The sequence below is a fragment of the Centruroides sculpturatus genome, unplaced genomic scaffold (genome assembly GCF_000671375.1).
Source record: "Centruroides sculpturatus isolate CEXI.00-Female unplaced genomic scaffold, Cexi_2.0 scaffold1229, whole genome shotgun sequence".
NCBI classification, from domain to species: Eukaryota; Metazoa; Arthropoda; class Arachnida; order Scorpiones; family Buthidae; genus Centruroides; species Centruroides sculpturatus.
The window spans coordinates 136,362-155,852 of NW_019385512.1; the positions used below are offsets into that span (position 1 = coordinate 136,362).

The 19,491-nt window shown below is 26.9% G+C and overlaps 2 protein-coding genes across 2 annotated transcripts in view; one reads left to right on the plus strand and one right to left on the minus strand.

The window, feature by feature from the left end:
• LOC111639687 (probable glutamate receptor) overlaps positions 1–8,843 on the minus strand; it is a 46,010-nt gene extending 37,167 nt beyond the window's left edge. The window contains exon 1 of the mRNA XM_023385606.1: positions 8,816–8,843. Coding sequence (XP_023241374.1) covers positions 8,816–8,843 — 28 coding nt within the window. The remainder of the gene's footprint in view (positions 1–8,815) is intronic.
• Positions 8,844–10,703: 1,860 nt separating this feature from the next.
• LOC111639688 (probable glutamate receptor) lies at positions 10,704–17,518 on the plus strand. Its single transcript, XM_023385607.1, has 8 exons — positions 10,704–10,789; positions 12,910–13,000; positions 14,453–14,611; positions 14,680–14,818; positions 14,885–15,114; positions 15,188–15,441; positions 15,511–15,637; positions 17,393–17,518. The coding sequence occupies exons 1-8, from the start codon at positions 10,704–10,706 to the stop codon at positions 17,516–17,518; spliced, it is 1,212 nt and encodes a 403-aa protein (XP_023241375.1).
• The last annotated feature ends 1,973 nt before the right edge of the window (positions 17,519–19,491 follow it).

Below are 19,491 nucleotides of genomic sequence, written 5' to 3' on the forward strand. Positions count from 1 at the left end.
GTTTTGGTGTTATATTATTTCATACAATTATTGTGTTTTAATTTTATTCGATATTAAAACATTTAATACTTTCATATTTTAAAAATTTACTTGAATATTCTCAACATTCGGATTATTTCCTTTGAGTAAAAATTATTTTTGTGATTAGAAAAATTAATTTTGTGTTTAGTGCCACTCAAATTTATTTAGGAAATTTATTGAAAAATTAATTTTGTGATCTGAAATAATTCTATTCAACAAATTTTTATTTGCAATTTTAAAAAAATTATTTTGTAATTATAATTTTGTGAGTACTTATTGTTAAAATAAAATAAAATTTAAATTTAAAAATTAATACAACCTTATTGTTAAAATAAAATTAAGATTTGTGATCGAAAAATTAATTTAGTTATCTGAAATAATTTCATTGAATAAATTTTTATTTGTAATTTTAATTTATTCAACATCTGAAATTAATTTTGTGATCAGTATGTGTCAAACCACTACTACTGAAATCATATATCGTATCTGATATTGATATAGTTGTCAACAGCTTATAATATTTTTAAAAATGGCCTCTTCTAAGATATAATGACATCAAACAGGCAAAGAGTATTTCAGTTTATTTAAAAATATAGGGAGTTATTGCAGTTTATTGATATTCATAAGACAGTAAAGCCAGAGCAATTAAACCATAATTGCAATTCACATATGGTGAATTTATCAATTTTCTATAGTAAACATTTTGAAACGTCAATATACTATATTAGAATGACACACAAAATTTAAATATTATAATTATTTAATTAATGGTTCTACATTAATATTGAAACATTGACCAAATTAACAATAACTTCTTCTACCATGGACATTAAATGTGCCAGCAGAAGATTGATCTACCAGATTGATTAACCAATCTACCAGATTGATTAACCAATATTTTTTGTTGGAATTTATAGCAACGTGTTTTTCACTTTCCTGATAATTTTTAAAATGTTTTTCTAACTTACAAACATCGGCAGGTAAGTTATCGCAAATTTCACACAAATCTTTAAATTGTGGGGAGTAGCTTCTTACAATATTGCTGTTTGTTGAAGAGTAGATTTCGTTAAAAGTGCCTACATATAATTATTTCTTTTACGTTTTTCATTTCGTCAGTAAGTATATTCAAAAAATACCTTTTTTTGGGGAAAACACGAATCTTTCACAAAAATTTTTTTTATCTGTTTTAGGATGAAAATCTAGTATCAAATAACCAAATTTTTTGTTTTATTCATATGTGTATCCATGAAAAAAAAACTAAATTTTTTTACCAAAGCTCAATGACACAAACAACTTACCTGACTTTCGTTAGTTGTTTTTTATATAAAATTATATGATTATTTTTAAATTCCATTTTTGCACAAATTCTGTTAAACCATACATAAATTGTATATATTTTTCTTGTTTGGTAAATGGTATATAGAAAGAATAACACCACAAAATCTTTTTAAGAGGACTTTCATAAATTTTGTTGTAAATAATTTTTTTACTAATCTGGTTATTACAGACTGTAAACGTTCTGCATAGGATTGTAAACGTTCTGCAAAGTTCTAGGATGTGTGAAATACATATTAATGAACCATATTAACATTTGAAAAATTTAAATATTTATAATACTTCAATTCAAGACCTATCTTGTTGAACATGAATAAAGTTTAACTATGTTTTATATATATTTTTTTCTTTCATGTCTTCTGCACATCGTTCGAATGACCTTATAATCCATTGTATACATCGTTAATTCTCCCATTTCTATCAATAATTAAAAAACCATACTTTTCTTTTTTTAATTTTTTTACTTTAAATAGCGAAAGACAAATGGAAAATTCTCAGGATATTGAACACATAGTTTATTGCTGCGGAAACACAAGCATCCAGAGATTTCTACAAAGAATGAAAAGTGAAATAATTTATATAGTAGTTGTAAGTAATTACCAAACCATATACATTCATGATTGCAGCTTAAATATAAAACACTAACTTTTTCTTAGAAAAGTAATTTATATAAAATACCAAGCAATTAGGCTATATTTTATTAAGTAAGGCCAAGACTCCACTACCGTAAAAATGGCATAAAAACCCTTGCCGTAAAATATTTTACCTCCGAGCAGGTCATAAAGCCAGCTTAAAAGCGAGTCGAACACTGCTCAACTCGCTTTTACGCTGGTTTTACGACCTGGTCAGGCGTAATTAAAAGCTTTTACTGTGAGGGGTTTTACGCACGTTTTTATGCTAGTGGAGTCTTAGCCTAACTAACAATTAATGGTGTTTTCTTAAAATATATTCCACACTGTACCAGTAGTATACGTTCGATATACAAAGGGTTATAAAATTAATTAGTTTTATTTAGTATATAAATTTAATATAATAATGTTAACGAGAGATATCATAAAGTAATAATGCAAATTGAATTATATCGAAATAAAGACCGATACAGTATAGATTATATTAAGTTTGTATAAGAATTTAATATGAAGTAATAATACAAATCGAATTAAAACGATAATACAACTTTAAAATATTTGAATTTCAAAATCGCGCCCTCTGCTATACGCTCTGTACCCTGAACTAAGTCTTATCGACTCCACGTTATACTCTTTGTTCAATGGTAATGGCGGATAACATGTGGGTTCAACAATGTGAGTTTTATTTAATCTGTAGATAATATATAATTGGAGTTTAAAAAACAATTGGTTCTTAAAGAAAAATATGATTGGTTCTTAGTTTTAAAGAAAATATAATTGATATCGCGAATATAGACAAGCAAACTGTGGTAATATATTTTTTAACGAATTATTGGACCGCATTCTTTAATTATTATCGACACCTCTGTCAAATACTCAAAGTGGACTGCATTTTTTAAAATCTATTTAACTGACACCTAAATTGATACCCTCAAAGCGGTCCCGCATTTTTTAAATCTATTTTTGTTAATTACTACCCAAAGCAGTTTCCTCAAAATAAGTTGTGTGGACGGCATCTCTCAAATAATTTTTTATTCATACCAACATCTCCTCACACAAGGACCTTTTTTTAAAAACGAAACGTAAGTTTTTTATTCTTTATCAATGATATTAGAAATATTGCGATATATTTCTGATTTGTAGATAATACAATTAATTTTTACATTTAAAAAACAATTGACTTTTTTAACTATTTTTTATTTCTTTAAAATCGATATGTTACAGATTTTAATTTTCTTTTTCTTCATCAAATTTATTTAAGTTTTCCATTATATCATCAATGATGTTACTAATATCCTGAAGTATATAAACTAGCAAACTGTGAGAATTTTTAGCGATATATTTCTGATCTAGTTTCTGATATTTGTTAATATAACACCAGAAAAAATGGTATTTGAAATCCTGAATAAAATCTTCCTTCAGTATTTGATAACGAGAAACCAAATCCCAGTGGAGAAAATCTTGTAATTCCCACAGATTATCTGTTTTTAAGTGTTGATACTGTATTTTAAAACTATTTTCATATTCAATTTATCAATATATTTCTAGATGAAATTATCTGAGAAAAGTTGAAATTTTGCTATTTTATCCCAATTAAGATAGTTCAAAAACTTATTCATGAATTATTCGTCTAATATTTGATGTTTTGAAATTACACTCTATTTCGCGTGTTTAATATGATTTTCGATAAATATAGTAGTAAATATATAATTTTTCCATATTAATTCCCAGTTTAAATTATCTGCGAATTTGAAAATGAGGACTTAGCTTAAATCAGTTTTTGGCTTATAATCTCCCATTTAATATAGTTTTTAAAACGTCTGGTATTATTTTCACCTATCGGTAAACTAGAAAAATTTTTCCCACTCAAATGATGTAATGTGTTTGAATTCTATAAAAAGAACTCGGTATTAGGATATAGTTTTAATTTTATATATATAAATAAACATGGTATTTGGTTACAACATTTTTAAAATGTACAATTACAGTTAGAACAATCGCATTTTATGAAATTTTTGTTACTTAACACCATCGTTATCTGGTTAGACAACCAAAAAAATTAAAAAAGTATTTCTTATTCTCGGGTAATTTAAATAATCCAGCTTTATTTACAGCTTGCTTTAAACAACGATAAGTTTTACTCGAAACACCATGTATTAAAGAACTTTTTGAATTTCCTTTCCTCTTGTACAATAATATGTAACTGTATTGGGGGGAAGATGATATCAGAGAATCTGAAAGAATTTAAATATAAAAATTATAATGTCCGAACGATATCACATCTATACCATTATCAGAAATAAATTTTTTGTCATAAAATGGTGAGAGAGATATTTTATTTGAAGATATGTTGTTACAACATGGTGTTTTCTTTTAATACCGTACTGCTGATGTCTCAATAGTTCGGTATTAAATATAACTTTTTTATATTTCTTGTGGTTAAAGGTTTTATAAAGAAATTCTTTAATTCCTTTAGTCATTTTTTTATTTTGATTATTGGAAACGTACGAATATATTTTCGGTTCTAATTCTATTCTAAGTTTAAATGCTGTCTGGTCTTTAAAATATTCTAGCTTATTTTTATTTGTTACATCAAATAATTCATGTGTGTTAGGGTAGTTGCTGAAATCAAAAATATCTGGAAATGATTTAAAGTCATTATATGAATTATTCGTATAAATTTGAAGCATTAGCGAATCAGTATCTGTATATAATAAATTCACATTTTTTGCATATTTATTTATAAATATTTTATAAAATGTTTGATACATATGCAATTTACTTAATTCTAATACACAAAAACCTATATAAATAGGTTTATCCAAACATAAGTTAGTTTTTTTCATTTTAAAAATCGTGAGATTATCATTAATAATTTGGATATTTTCGAGAGATGACTAAAATAAATATTTTCGACATTGACTTTTAGTCATAGCTGTTTATAAATTTAAACATTTGCATTCATTCTAACACGTTTTACCAAAGAAGAAGTTATTCATCAGTTCGAAAAAAATTTATGAAAATCATTCATTGACTTCTGACGGTTTTTTAATTAAAACCTACGTAATTTTTAAGCTAGGGCTCTTGGTTAAATGCAAGCACTCGATGAATTTTAGTTAATATTAAACCTTTTTCTGAATAAAATTTTAAATTTCTGTAACAAATTACATAATTTTGTTTATAAGACAAAGTCAGAATTAATTTCTTCTTATTATTATTTTTATATTTTAAATTTAATTTAGTTAATACCGATTTTTGATAATTTGATAATAAATCAAATGGAATATTTGCATGATCAAGAGCTAATAGCAGCTCATTATGGCGTTCATGAACATTTGGTAGATAATTTAAATCAACCTCTAAAATATAACTTATATTATTCCTATCAGGAATATTACTATTGTCTAAAGCACTTACCTCGTCCTCAGATCACCATCTGAAATTATTTACAGGTAGATAAGAACTCATCACAAATCCATAGAGATTATTAGCATCCATCCAAATAATATAGTTATGACATTGATTTTTATTGTAGGTTTTTGGGATTAGAGGGTTATTCGCTTTAGCAAATACCATAAAGTTAGACTGATTCCACCTCGGATACTGCGTTTGATGAAAAAATACATATTAATACCTTTAAATAATTCGAGTTGAATTTTTGTCATTTTTAATCCACAATTCTATGTTAAGTCTGGAGCTGTTATGAAATATACTGGATCTTAATTATAATATTTTAAACTTAATTTTGGAAAGTTTTGGAATATATCTGTATATATTGTCTGTAGTAATGTATTTATATACGTAATCGTTAAATAAATTATAAAATCACATATATTTTTCTGCTTTATATATTTTGTCGTGATTGTAAATTAGAATTCTGTTTATCACCGATTTATAATTATTACTAGAAGAAAAATATAAACTGAAAAGTTTAATTAATTTATCGACTGCAAAAGTGTCACGTAACCGACAATATCGATCTCGTTTGTACACTGCAGAGGAAATTAATCAAATTTAATAATGGTGTAACCATAACAACTGTAATATTTTTCAACATATTGTTAAATATTTCAATTAATAAATACACTTAATTTATGTAAACAGTTCTTCAATTTAACTCTCTTATTTTTTTACCTTATACCCTGTTGACTTTCATTTTGTTCATAAAATATACAAAAAAAAATCTTGGAATTATTGTATTTATACATTTACATATTTATTAAAACGATACAATTTTTATCATAAATGTTCATAATTAAAATATGCATTTTATTTTTAAGAATATTTATATACTTGCAACTTTACAATCGTCAGATTGAAATAAAGTAAATAGCATTTTATTATAAATCGAAAAAGTTATTGCGCATGAAATTTTTTCAAGCTGCAACGTTACGATTTTTAAACTTTATAGAAGATTATTTCTAACATATTATTTTAGCATAAAAATTTTAACATCTTTTTTAAAAAGTGGAAATAAAATCGTTACTTGAATTTATTAAATACAATTGTAATAATTGCAATTGGTATATTTGTAATAGCGTTGTAATCTATGTGTACTCTCATCAGCAACAATTGCTTCGATATGTTATGAAAAGTTTCTGACAGTTTCCTGTTTAGTTCAGAGAAAAAATAAATGCGAAAAATCGCTTTTTCACAACTGTCTTAATTTTGAAACTTTTTTTTCATTTTGCTAATTTTTTTCTTTTTATTTAAAATGTTTCCACTATATTATAAATTTTTGTTTCTTTTATATTCTGGAATTTATTACGTAAAAGCAAGTTAAAAACATACATTAATCGTTTGAGTATAACGCAGCTTATTACCTGCAAACTATCAAAAAATGCAACGTATTTTCATATGAATAAAATTGTAATAGAATCGAATGTTTGTGTAATTACAAATTAATACTTCAGGAAAATTCTATTATAAAATTATAATTTATTTCTTGCGAACTTTGTTGTTTAGAAATCGAAAATGCAATCTTTTTAAAAAATAGGGAATTGTATTTTCTGACATTTATAAGCTCTTAACTCGAAAAGATACTGAGAATATCAAAACGTCGTTTTAAGAAAAAATTATAGAAAAATAATTGTAATAAATAGCAATAAGATCTTTTAAAATAACGTAATTACTTTTAAATGGCAGTAAAAGAAAATCTCAATACTTTTTGCTAACTGTGTGTTATCTGTTGTTCAGAACAGTTTTAAGTATATTAAGTTTATGTTTTGAAGTTTGCATTTATTTAGCATGTACCTAAGTAAAAGTTTCTTAATTTTTCTACAATAAAAAAATATTTCTGCAAGGGGAGTTTTTGTTAACTTCTATAATGCTTACAGTGTAGACAACTTCATCAAATAATCTTTGATTTTTAGAGTTAACATTATTTTCAATATAACATAAATCTGTCATTGCGCGAATTACGTAGAATTAAACTAATAACACTTCTATAAAAAATTTCCCACTTTTTTGATTATCATTTTTTTTCTTAATACTATAAAAAAATCAGAACAGTAACCTATAAAACACCAATTCACACAAAAATAATTCTGCGAAAATTAAAAAGTATAGATTTATTTATAAATTAAATTCTAACCACGATGCACGCATAAAAATTAGAGCATGTTATTATGATTTTTACAATATAGAAACTGGATACGAAGCCTGTAGCGTAGTGCTTGCGTTTGTCAGGAATTAAAATAACTTTTGTTTGGCACTTGCATAGAACAGATCCGGAAGTAAGGTCCAATACCGTTAACCTCAAAAAAAAATTCATCGAGTAGTTCTTACTACATTGTTCATATCGTGTTTCAGTAGGAAGAAATTCTCATGAGAGTAAAACATATTATCCTTCATTTCCATAACAACAATGTGTAAACAATGGCTATTGTATATAACATTTACGTACCAAACAGGTAAACTGGTAGTGATTTGAAATGAACTTTGCAAAAGTGAAAGTCATTTTTCTGTTTGTTTCGTTTTCTTCGTGTTTTGATGATATTTTTTCAAACGAGAGTGAGTATGATGAGTTATATTTAATTAAACATATATTCATTTTGTTTAAATATTGCAACATATATTGTAAATATTGTCGGTTTCTAAATGTTTCTATTTGTTTAAGTGTGTTGTAATAATTATGGAAGGTTGAAAACTTGTTTTTATAAAAAATAAATAAGTTTGTAGTTTTCTTTTTCGTTTTCAAGTTTAAACAGTTGCAAATTAACGTGACAATAAAATTTGAACCTAATCTTATATTGTATTCAATTTTAATTTAATGGTGTATAAGCTATTGAGAGAACAGAGACTCCAACAAAACATTGTTTCATATTCAAAATAAAAATGTATAAACATCTGAAAATCTGTCTATAGAATAGTTTTGACATAAACTAATGTAAATTTATTTGTGCTTACACTCACGATTTTGACTTTTCCAGTGAAAAACAGAAAGAAAGTTTCCATTTCCTTTTTAGTGTATTTCTCTCAAACACAAGTCAAATTAAATAATTTTNAAATAGTTCAAATATTTAAGTGATATTACCTGTGATTTATGAAGTAATATTAACTTCTATCGTTTATCAGGATAGTGATTTTCTTGAAACCACAAAATTTAGAACGTAGATCTTTTTACTTTAAAGGGTAAATAAGATGGAAAGTAGTGTTTCAAGGACGAAAAGATTTGATAAATCAGTGAGGGCTCTTTTTGTTGTGACCTATTACTTTTATTCGAAATATTCCTCCAAATTTCCAATGCGTAACGAATGTCAGGCGGTTTTCGCAGAGAGACGTGTCAAAATCAAACATTTTGTGACTACTTTCGAAGAGAGTGATCTTACCTCCTTCTAACACAAAGAAAATTTCCATTCCCTTGTTGGTTTCTCTCAAAAACAGGTGAACTTTTAATAATTATTTGAAACCAATAACTTTACAAATTTATTAAAAGTAAAATCAAATTTTAAACATATCTGATTTTCATAATAATTTTCGTGATAATTAAACCGTAAGCTTTAGACATCAGTTATTTTCAATGTTGTTCCTCTATAAAATATAATAACATCAAACAGGTAAAGAATATTTCAACATTTTTAAAAAATACGGAAAGTTATCGCACTTTATTGAATTTTATAAAACGAAAAAGACGAAAATATGAAAAAAGAAGTCCACCCCTATAACACGGTTTATTTTTTCGTTTTATATGAATTCCATGTTGTACGAGTCACTTAGATTTTACAAATATGTGTGCCGGGCTGTGAACGGCTCGCGTATTTGTAAAATCTAAGTTACTCGTACAACATGGAATTCATATAAAACGTAAAAATCAACAGTGTTATAGGGGTCGACTGTATAATTGCAATTGATATATTGTAAACTTTTCCATTTTTTACATTAAATATTTTCAAAGGTAAATATTTTTATTGAAATTCAAAAATGTAAAATTACAATTTAATAATCTTCATACATTACTTTTGAGACAGAACAACGAAGACATAACCGAAGATTATTTTTCGCATTTTTCCTTTTACATTGTAGTAGTATAAGACCATAAATTATACCAATCGATTAATTGCATTTGTTCAGAAATAACATTTACAGTTTTTTACAAAAGATGTAACTGTTTCTACGATGTAATAGATTATGAGAAAGCATTTTAAAATACGAAATCAATTCTGTTTTCGATTGACAATAAAATCCTCCCAAATAATTCATATAAATATAAATTTATTAAAAATAGTTTAAAAGGCTCAACCTGACATATTGTAGAGTATGCAATTATGAATTGTAATTGTAAATGGTATTAGAAAAATTTACCGATTCACTCATATTAAATTTATTTGTCTGCATTTATTATAGTAATACTAATAATATAAGTATAGTAAATGCTCAATAAAACAAAAGTATATTGTCCGTAATAAAAAAGTTCGTTTCATCGCGATTATTTTTTCTTAAAGATCCCATTTAATCGAAATATCCACTGTGTTTTACTGTAAAAACTGATCTGAATAACGGGTAATATATATAAAATCGCATTTCACGGATGTTTTTTTCGGTTCTAACGCTAAATAAATGTATTTTTATTATGTTGTAGCGAATCTGTTACCGCGAATATAAAAAATTCCTGATAAACAGCAACAGAAAATTGTTTGTTTTTGTATGTCTCTATCGACATACAGAAATGAAAATATCTAAGCTTTATCTTCATTAAACTTGTAAAAACAATATTCCAAACTATTACTAAATATGAAATATAGATCTAAAAATATGTTATTTTTTTATAATTTATGGATTAGCTTTAAAGAAAAACTCAAAGAATAGCATCTCAAAGTAAAAATCAGAACTAAATTTGAACACATTTAGTGTTTACAAAGAAAAATAAAAGTAGACGTAATGTAAAAATAAACATTATTAATGGTGATAAATTTAATTTGGTTTTAATATGTTTTTATAAGCTATTGTGGTGTGAAATAAATTTCCAAAAATTCTTAGTCATTTGTTGTCAGTTTTGCTGAAGTTTATAAATGCAGCGAAATTCTACAATTAGAAATTCATTACTAAAAAGTAATCTGTAATAAACACTTTAAATAGGAGTATCCAACCATTCGTACGTTTGGAGAGTTGCAGGTGTACGGGTAAATACATTTACTATACATAATAATCAATAAAAAATAATAAATAAACGAAAGAATATATGATACCTTTACGTTTGTTTTTCAGAAACCATTATTTATGTCGTATAACGAAGCCGAAACACAAATAACGGGTGGAACGTTTTTTCCGCTTTTTAAAGTTATCCACGATAAATTAAAATTTAGGTAAGTTGAAATCTTAAGGCAATCTTAATAAAAAAAACTATTATATCTGCTCACAATACTCAACTCTTTAAAATTTACAGCTTATTTTTATAATTTGTATATATCATTTCTAAATTTACTTCATACAAAACTTGTTTTACTTAACTTTGTAAATAGCTTTTAAAGTGAAACAGATTTTCTTATCTGTTGTCTTTATTTTGAAAGCAAAGAAATGTAAATCATTATTTAATTCTCTTATTCGCGAATAAATATTTATCAACTCTTGCTCCTTTTTGCTCGTTTACTTACACTCGGACAGACTGGGTTCAATGTTTTGTGTAATTAAACTTTTAATTATTATATACAAATAAATATTTGGTATTTTTTATCATAACTACAGACACTTCCAATTTATACTTAGAAATGGATAAATTCAATTATTTTAAAAGCGAGAAAAAATTTATTTGAAAAACACAAGTATTTTTGTTTTTACTTGGGTCTGTCATTAATAAAAAAACGACAAAACACCATTTTAAAATGTATTTTTATTTAAGTAATATATTTATATATAATGATATATAATATATATATATTTATATTATGTAGCCCAAAATGTAACCAATTTCCCAAATGATACATTTAGGCAAACTAAAATAACAGTAGCAAAATTTGGCACAAAGTAGCCATATTTTGATAAGCCAAATAAATACAAAATAAAGCTAGAGTTGTGTCTCAAAAGATAATAATTCGACAGAAAGGAATAAAGGCTAAAAGGTAAAAGGTAATTAACCAATTCTGGCTGAATGCTTTGGGTATTTCAATTGTGAGTATATAGAGAACACTGAACATGAGAGATGCCAATCGATCATAAATTACTTGTAAAAATAAAAGTGTAACGTAAAAGAAATTACATAAACTAAACAAGTAAATGAACGCATGAATGTTGCATTCGACAGAAAAAAACATCACATAGCCTTCAGATAAATATTCAAAAGCACATCTACGGGAAGTAGGAGTTCAGAATGAATACAAAAATTAGTTAATACCTATGGTAGAAAGTGAACTGTCATAAAGAATATAAGAAAAAATGCAATAAATTGCTTTCGAATATAAACGTATTAAAGTTTTGATCGAAATAAATTAATATAATATAATATCTGAAATCAATGAAAGGAAATTTAATGTTTTATAAAATAAATACAAATATATTTTATAAAACGTTCAGTAGTTTCTGAAGAAAATGTGTAAACGAATTTAGTTATACCAAATGAAAATTAAGTATTTTGATGGTTTTTGTATTATGCTGTGACAAAAATTTATAAATGAAATTCTAATGCTATTAAACAGTCTAAAAAAACGTAAAAATCTGATTTATTTTCACGATCATTGCCAGTTTACTAAAATTTCAGTAATTTTCGTAAAAGACAACATTTGTGCAACACGAATTCGTTCTGAGATGGTTCGAAAATTAGGAAGATTCCCCATACAATATTGTTTCATAGTTTCGCTACAAAAATTTCGAGATTTTAGAAAAATTTTCAGCACAAAAGTTTAAAAACTTCAAGTGAGTTCTGATCTCTGATTACTTTGAATACTTACATTGTTGGCAATTTATAATTGAACCATTCATCAATTGCTTTATGACAGTCAACGGTTTTTTATCTGTGGCATCTCACAGACTTTATTCAACCAATCCATAACAGTCAAATTGCCATAACGCATCAATAATACTGTTTCCTATGTCCTGATTTCTCAATATATTTATTATCTAACAATATAAAACACCTAGAATCTGAAAATAATTTCGTTCGATGTGGAAAAACGAATTTTTATTTCTTCTGGTATATAATTGTTTCATTATATTTAATACTATATTTCTGATTTCGTAAATTATTTTTGTTATATGTCATTTGTGTGTGACATGTGCTAATCTATATTTTTTTCATTTTGTTCTGCTTTGCTGTCTGCCTTGTCGAAATTTTACTCTTTCATTTTTAACGCTTTCTTTCACTGTTTAACTATTAATTAATAATATAGATATCCTTGAAAAATATATATTGAAAAGTTTGTTGAAAATTTTCTTATTGTTTCTTAAACTGAAGAATATTAAGTATATATATCTAATTATGAAATTTAATTAGTTATTTTGTAGTGCATCCGATTCTTGATCATTTAGGATATATAAATCAAAATGGTACATGGATCGGAATTACAGGACAAGTTGCAAATTACGTAAGTAAAATCTAAATATAAGAATAAATAAATATCAAACTCAGCGTTCTTGAAACACATAATGAAACACTAAAATAATTAATTAAACACCTTCTATCACTGAGAAACATTTATTTAACTGTTTGTTTGTTGATTTATGGCAACGCAACACTTAGGTGTTCTGCCTAGGGGGATGCCTTCAGGGAGGTCTTTTAAGAAAAACAGGCCCCTATTTACGCGTTTCAAACGTGGAGAAAACCCGGAAAACTCCATGTGGCAAGCCCGTCCAAGCGAGGCGCGAACCCAGTGTTCAGGATTCTAAGACCGCTCAGCCGCTAACGTTTTCAGCCTCATAGAGTGTTCCATGAGGCAGAAAATGTTAATGTTTTGTTTAAAAAACTCGTAGATACTCGTATCTACCACTAGAGGGCCAGAAGCAGTTTAAAAGAATGGATAAAAATGATAGTGTGAAAAATTTCTTTGTGTTTTTAATTGTAAAAGTGTCAGAAACCTACAGAGAAAGGCTGACACTTGATCTTTTTTAACCATTGGGATTTTTTACCAATTTTTACCCGTGTTTTAAGAAGAGTTCTTCAAAGCAGAAAATTTTTTGTGACTGTTACTTCTACTGTTTTTGTGACTGTTACTAAAGCAGTGTAATATAGATAAAGATGGATTCAAAAGTTAATTTTGACTTTTTGTAAATAGTCCAAACTTCAAATTATGAAGAAATAAATCCTGAGTAATCAGAAAAATTGTAACATTTTTGAATTATAGAAGGTGTCTAATTCTTCAATAAGTGTTCTAAATACAAGTAAAAAAAGTGTAAACTACTGTAATAATTGCACAAATATTATATGGTGACTTTTACGAAAAAACATCTAAATATTTCGTCTTTTTATAACCAAGTACTTCGTTTATTGAATTATGTATTTATTAGAATAAAATAATAAATTACTGTAATAAACATTAAGTCGTAGAATTTTCCCGTTTATCGATAAAGTATTATTATAGTTTTTTAAATAAATCTTTCAGTTTGTATATATAATAATTACTAGATTATGTGTAAATCACATATCAACATATTGCTAATATATTACAATATTTCTTAAAAAATTATTATTAATTAATTTATTTTTTATTACACTAAGCATTAGCATAAATACACTCAAAAATTCATAAGCAACTTTATGTTTTCTATTCTCAGAAAACAAAGAAAAAATAAACTAATAAACTTTAATGTATTCAATAAAGCTGAATCATTTTGAATGAAACAATCTAAAATAAAATAGAATAGAATAAAATTGCCTACGAGTATACCAATAGAAATATATTGAATAAAAACTTTAAAAATATTTTTTTCCCGAGACACTGGTTAATCACCATTGCTCTAAACAATATTGTAAGATATATTAAAATTTGGTATTAAATTTACTAAAAGTTTGTTTTTCATAATATATTTTGTAAATTTAGGAAGCAGATGTGTCTTTCGTACCATTAGCTATAAGTTACGATCGCTTTTCTGCGATGCAGTTTACGCCTGCATTTACATTTCAACCAGTAATTTTTGTCATAAAAGCTCCAGATAAACTTTCTGATTGGAATTCCATAACGAAGCCTTTTACGTTAGAAGTAAGTCATTATAACACGTGTTAATTCATATTATGTAAGAGTTAAAATTGAATTTGTTATGTAATTAGATATGGATTGCTGTATTTTCAACTACATTTATATTTGGACTGTTCCTGCATTCAATTCTTCAAATAGACTTTATCGGTGAAGACTGTTGGACACGTCGTCAGATCTTTTGGAACTTATTTTGCACATTATTGGGTCAAGGTAAAATTTATTACTTTTTTTTACATTTTGTAGTTTATTAGTTTCATTTATTTTAATGTCAATTAGGATTTAGCATAAAAAAGTTAAAAGGTCTATCATCCAGAATAATGATAGGAATTTGGTGGTTATCGATTGTTGTCTTGATATCTGGTTACAGCGGAGCGTTAATGTCTTTTATGACGTGTCCTTTAACTGAGTCTTATCCAAGAGATTTTGAAGAACTCGCTATCTTCGTTCGCAATGGTGAGTATTCATGCGGAACCTATGATGGAATTGCTTCCTGGAAATATATGTTAGTAAGTATTTTCTAAAACTTCAAAAAATCTACTTTAGAATTTTTCAATATTAAACATAGTATTTTTATTCTAGGAATCAAAGTCAGAAAATATCAAAGTTTTAAAAAAAAACATTTTGTCCAATAATAACTTGATGACTGTTCCACAAGCGATAAAGAAATTGCAGAATGGACGATTTGCATACATATCGTCTCAATATCAGATAAATCAGCAAATCAATAAATTAGAAAAGAATAAATATATAATGTCTACAGATTCTCTATATACTTTCATCGCTGCTTATCCAATCCGAAGAAATTTTCCCTTTAAGAAGGACATAAGAAAAACGTAAGACAAATTTAGAATTATATAATACAATTCACATTCATCTTTGTATAAGTACAGATTTATTTTTAGAGTAAGTCGCTTGTTCGAAGCAGGAATTGTTGAGAAATTGTTACCGATAGAACATGAAGATTTTCATGAAGAATCTGAATTTCAACCGTTATCAGTCGAAGATATTAAAAGTCCTCTGTTATTTATGGTAATTGGATATCTGTTGTCGGTATTCGGCTTAGCAATCGAAATAATATACAAAAAAGTAACTAAAACTCTGACACGCAATAATCTTTGTTAATTTATAATTAACTAAAATTGGGTTATTAACTTAATATTATAGTTTTAGAACACAGGAAATAAAAAAATTATTCACTCTGTCACAGTGGATGATACGTTAACAAACAGTTCGGGTTACAAACAAATCGAATAACGAACACTTGCACGAAAGGTTTTTATGTGTGGATATTGAATACCTCACAGAACAAACACAAGAAGAAGCGACATAAATAATGAATACCGATTTGTTTTCATTTGTCTTTGGGCAACAATTTGAAACTTTTCCGTGCGCGGGAGACGTCGACATCGACGCTCAACCCGGTATATACTGCTCAGATAGTATTCATTCAAACATTGAAACTCTCCCTTGTAATTCCAGTTTTTTATTTTTATGACTAAAAGAATTTTTTATAGTATTCGCGAGACTGTCGAACGTCACTAGTTAAGTTTTGTGTCGGTTTTTATTTTCGAAAGGTTAGAATAATTGCAAAGGTAGAAAGAGTGAGCAAATGTCTGATATTGCTAGGCAGTAAGCCTCGAATTGTTCTACAGTAGGGCGAAGTTGAATCTTATTTAAGAAAAATACTGTATAATCAAAAAGACTCAAGCAGCTAAAGGAGTAACAAAAATCGCATCTTAGAAATAAAGGACATCGAAGAGCTCATATCGGAACCTGAAACGGATCTGACGACAAAAGAATGCCAAGAACTCTGGAAAAAAGAACACCTCGAAACTCATTGAGATATGTTCTCTTTCGAAAAAGAAAGATTAATGCCGATATCTGCTATTAAAAATCTTGTAATAAAGTGAAATATTAGAACAAAATTTTATAATATCATCAAAACCAGGATTAAATGTATTGGCTTGGGGATCTCTACATTACAATGCTGTTAATTACTTCTTAAATGTCTTGAAGAATAGAGGAAAGCAATTGACATTAGACAGATTTTTACTCCCCACGAACAGAAAAACATAACCAATTAAAATGCAAAACTATGTATATGTTACCGGCCAAACTACTTTGTCTTAGGCATACTAATTTAGAATGATTTCTTAAGTCACGCCTGGCCAAACAAATTGTTTCCTGGCCCACTTTGGTCATGCGTAACATTACAATTGGCCACAATTTAGGCAAACATGCTTTTAAAATAGTAAAACATAAAATGAATAAGATTTCATTGTTATACGAAGAGTTCATACTCGCACTCGTACATTATATAAATGACACATGCAAATTTTCATTTATTTTATTGTTTTGGTATACACAAAATAGAAAACGAAAGTTTTAATACATATATAATATCGCTTAGCGGGTCACACAATTTAATTAATGGGCCGCATGCGGTTGGCCAGGCCTGATTTAAGTATATTAATAGTTAAAATAAAATTAAAAAACAATTTATTCAAACATAGTCTACTTAATTATAAAAAACAGTATTGATTAGAAGTGACACAACACTTGTACAAAATTATAAAATAAAAATAAGCTAATCAGTACTTATCAGTTTGTATTTTTTTTATTAAGCCATGCACTTTTAAAAATAATTCACTTTCGAAAATATTTTAAAAAATTCAAACGAAATAATATAAATAACTTTTAAAGTCAAACTAAAATTAAAAATAAACTTGTTTGTGTTTCTTAGTGTAACATATAAAACATTTAATCTTTTATTTATTTTTACAGGGTGGGGTTGAACTGTACCTAGGTAACCCCAATGACAGCACTTCAGACTGTTCTTTCTACCAACGTACTCCTTCCGAAGAAGAGTCGCTGGCAGATCGCCCATTGTTTCACGTCACTAGTTATTGATTCACGGTAGTTCTTGAACAAAAGAAAATGAAATAGACGTCTACTAAAAATGTAGTTAACCTAACCAAACCAACCTAACCGAAGCACTGCCATTGGGGTTACCTAGGTACACTTTAGCCACCGGGTGTACTCTGGGGGCAGTTCGAATTACACAAAATCATTTATTCTACACTGGCAGCTATTTGTAGTACATAAATCAGTTCTGCCTAGTTTGGCCTAAAGTATTTAGGCCAAACTAGATTATCCTAGGCTAAACTAGTATATTCTAACATGCATAGGACGAACTAGTTATGCTTCAAATCAGGTTTAGCCAGTAACATGTATATACTATTACATATAAATAAACGTACTAAGTGTATATTTTTTATATTTTGGGATCTCCAAAACGAAATAATTAAACATTCATAATGTAACCATAATATAACCACATGATAACCATATGGTCACATTATGGGTGTTTGATACATATACAACCATATGGTAAATTGATAATAGGTTAACAAACAATTGAGATAGCAAACGAAGCATTGGAACAGATTATGTTCGTTAACAGATCACCCACTGTATTTACAGTCGACAGAGCTAGGAATTGTTCGAAAACATGTTCATTAAATTCTAATTATATTTATTAATATAATTTTTTACTAAGTTTGATATATGATTTATGATAACTATGATTTATATTTTCTCAACATATCTTAATCGCTTTAGTTTCCAACAATTTTTATATTAATGTAATTAAACATAAAAAATACTTAAAACTGAAAAAAAACGAAAGAAATGCGTTAATTTAAATAAAAAATCTTCAAATGTTATTTTCCTTTGTCTCCTCTGTCTGTGAAATTTGACACTGATGAGTCATTGTTTACACAGCTGGATGACCTTGAAAACATCTGGAGTTGGATTTCCCGGGACTTTCTCGTAGACGTCTCGGTAGGACAAGGGTTTAAAGTAGGATGATTACTAGCTGGCCGTATATTTTTAAATATTTTTTAAAAATTAAAATTTTTATTGCGATTTCGGTCCCCCGACTTAATTAAACGTATATATAATAAAATCTATTAATTAAGAACATTAAACTATTGGAGGTCGTTTTTGATATCAGAAAGTAGCTTTAAATAACTTTACCGAAGTAAAATCCGTGCACTGCAACTTTAGAACAATAAATGAAATTTGATATCAAAATCCCATTAAAATACAATTAAGCGTTAATTGTGCGTCATTAAAGGTAAATTAAAATCGCGATAAATATTTTTCGCGCGGGTAAAAATTTTTGAAAAAATTTGGAGACTTAAAAAACATTCCAAAATTTCAAAAAAAAAAAACAAATTGCGGGAACGAAAGGACCGAGTTTTCTATAACGCTATGTAACCTGACCGAGGTAACTCGGGCGATGAACTAAAGGTTAATTAAATTAACTCCAGTGTTTTTGTTGAAAAATTGTTATTTTACAAACAGTTTTCTTATTAGAGGATTTATATTATTAAATTCTGGTGAGGAAAGGTCAACAGGTACAGAAATAAAGTAGGTAGTGTGTATCTCTATTATAGTTAAACTTTATTACGATTTTATTTATTATTGGTGTATACAATGTCTATAAAAGCCTTTTTTACTATAAAAATTAGTCTTTTTTGCCAATTTATGATTAAAATGATATAAAAGGTTTTAAAAATATATTATAATATTAGATATCGCTACTAGAAGGTCAATTAAGCAACTCGTTGCAAAATTTTTTTAAATTTAAATTTAATATAAACACTAATAGCATATTTGAATTCACAGAAAACTAACATACAAAATTTCTATTTGTGGTTCCTGTTCTTACTACGTTTCAAATAGCTGCAAATACAATCACGATTATGTTAATACGTGAACTGTAACGATTTTTTCTATGTATTATATTCACAGTAAAATAAATAAAATGTTACTCGTATATGAAAAACAACTACTTTTAAATGGCATTAAGATACATA

Excerpts from the sequence above, each read along its gene's own strand:
- LOC111639688 (XM_023385607.1), top strand. The coding sequence starts at position 10,704 with ATGTCGTATAACGAAGCCGAAACACAAATAACGGGTGGAACGTTTTTT. Across the intron at positions 15,442-15,510 it reads AAGAAGGACATAAGAAAAAC|AGTAAGTCGCTTGTTCGAAG; the intron begins GTAAGACAAATT and ends ATTTATTTTTAG. Across the intron at positions 15,638-17,392 it reads AAAGTCCTCTGTTATTTATG|GGTGGGGTTGAACTGTACCT; the intron begins GTAATTGGATAT and ends TTATTTTTACAG.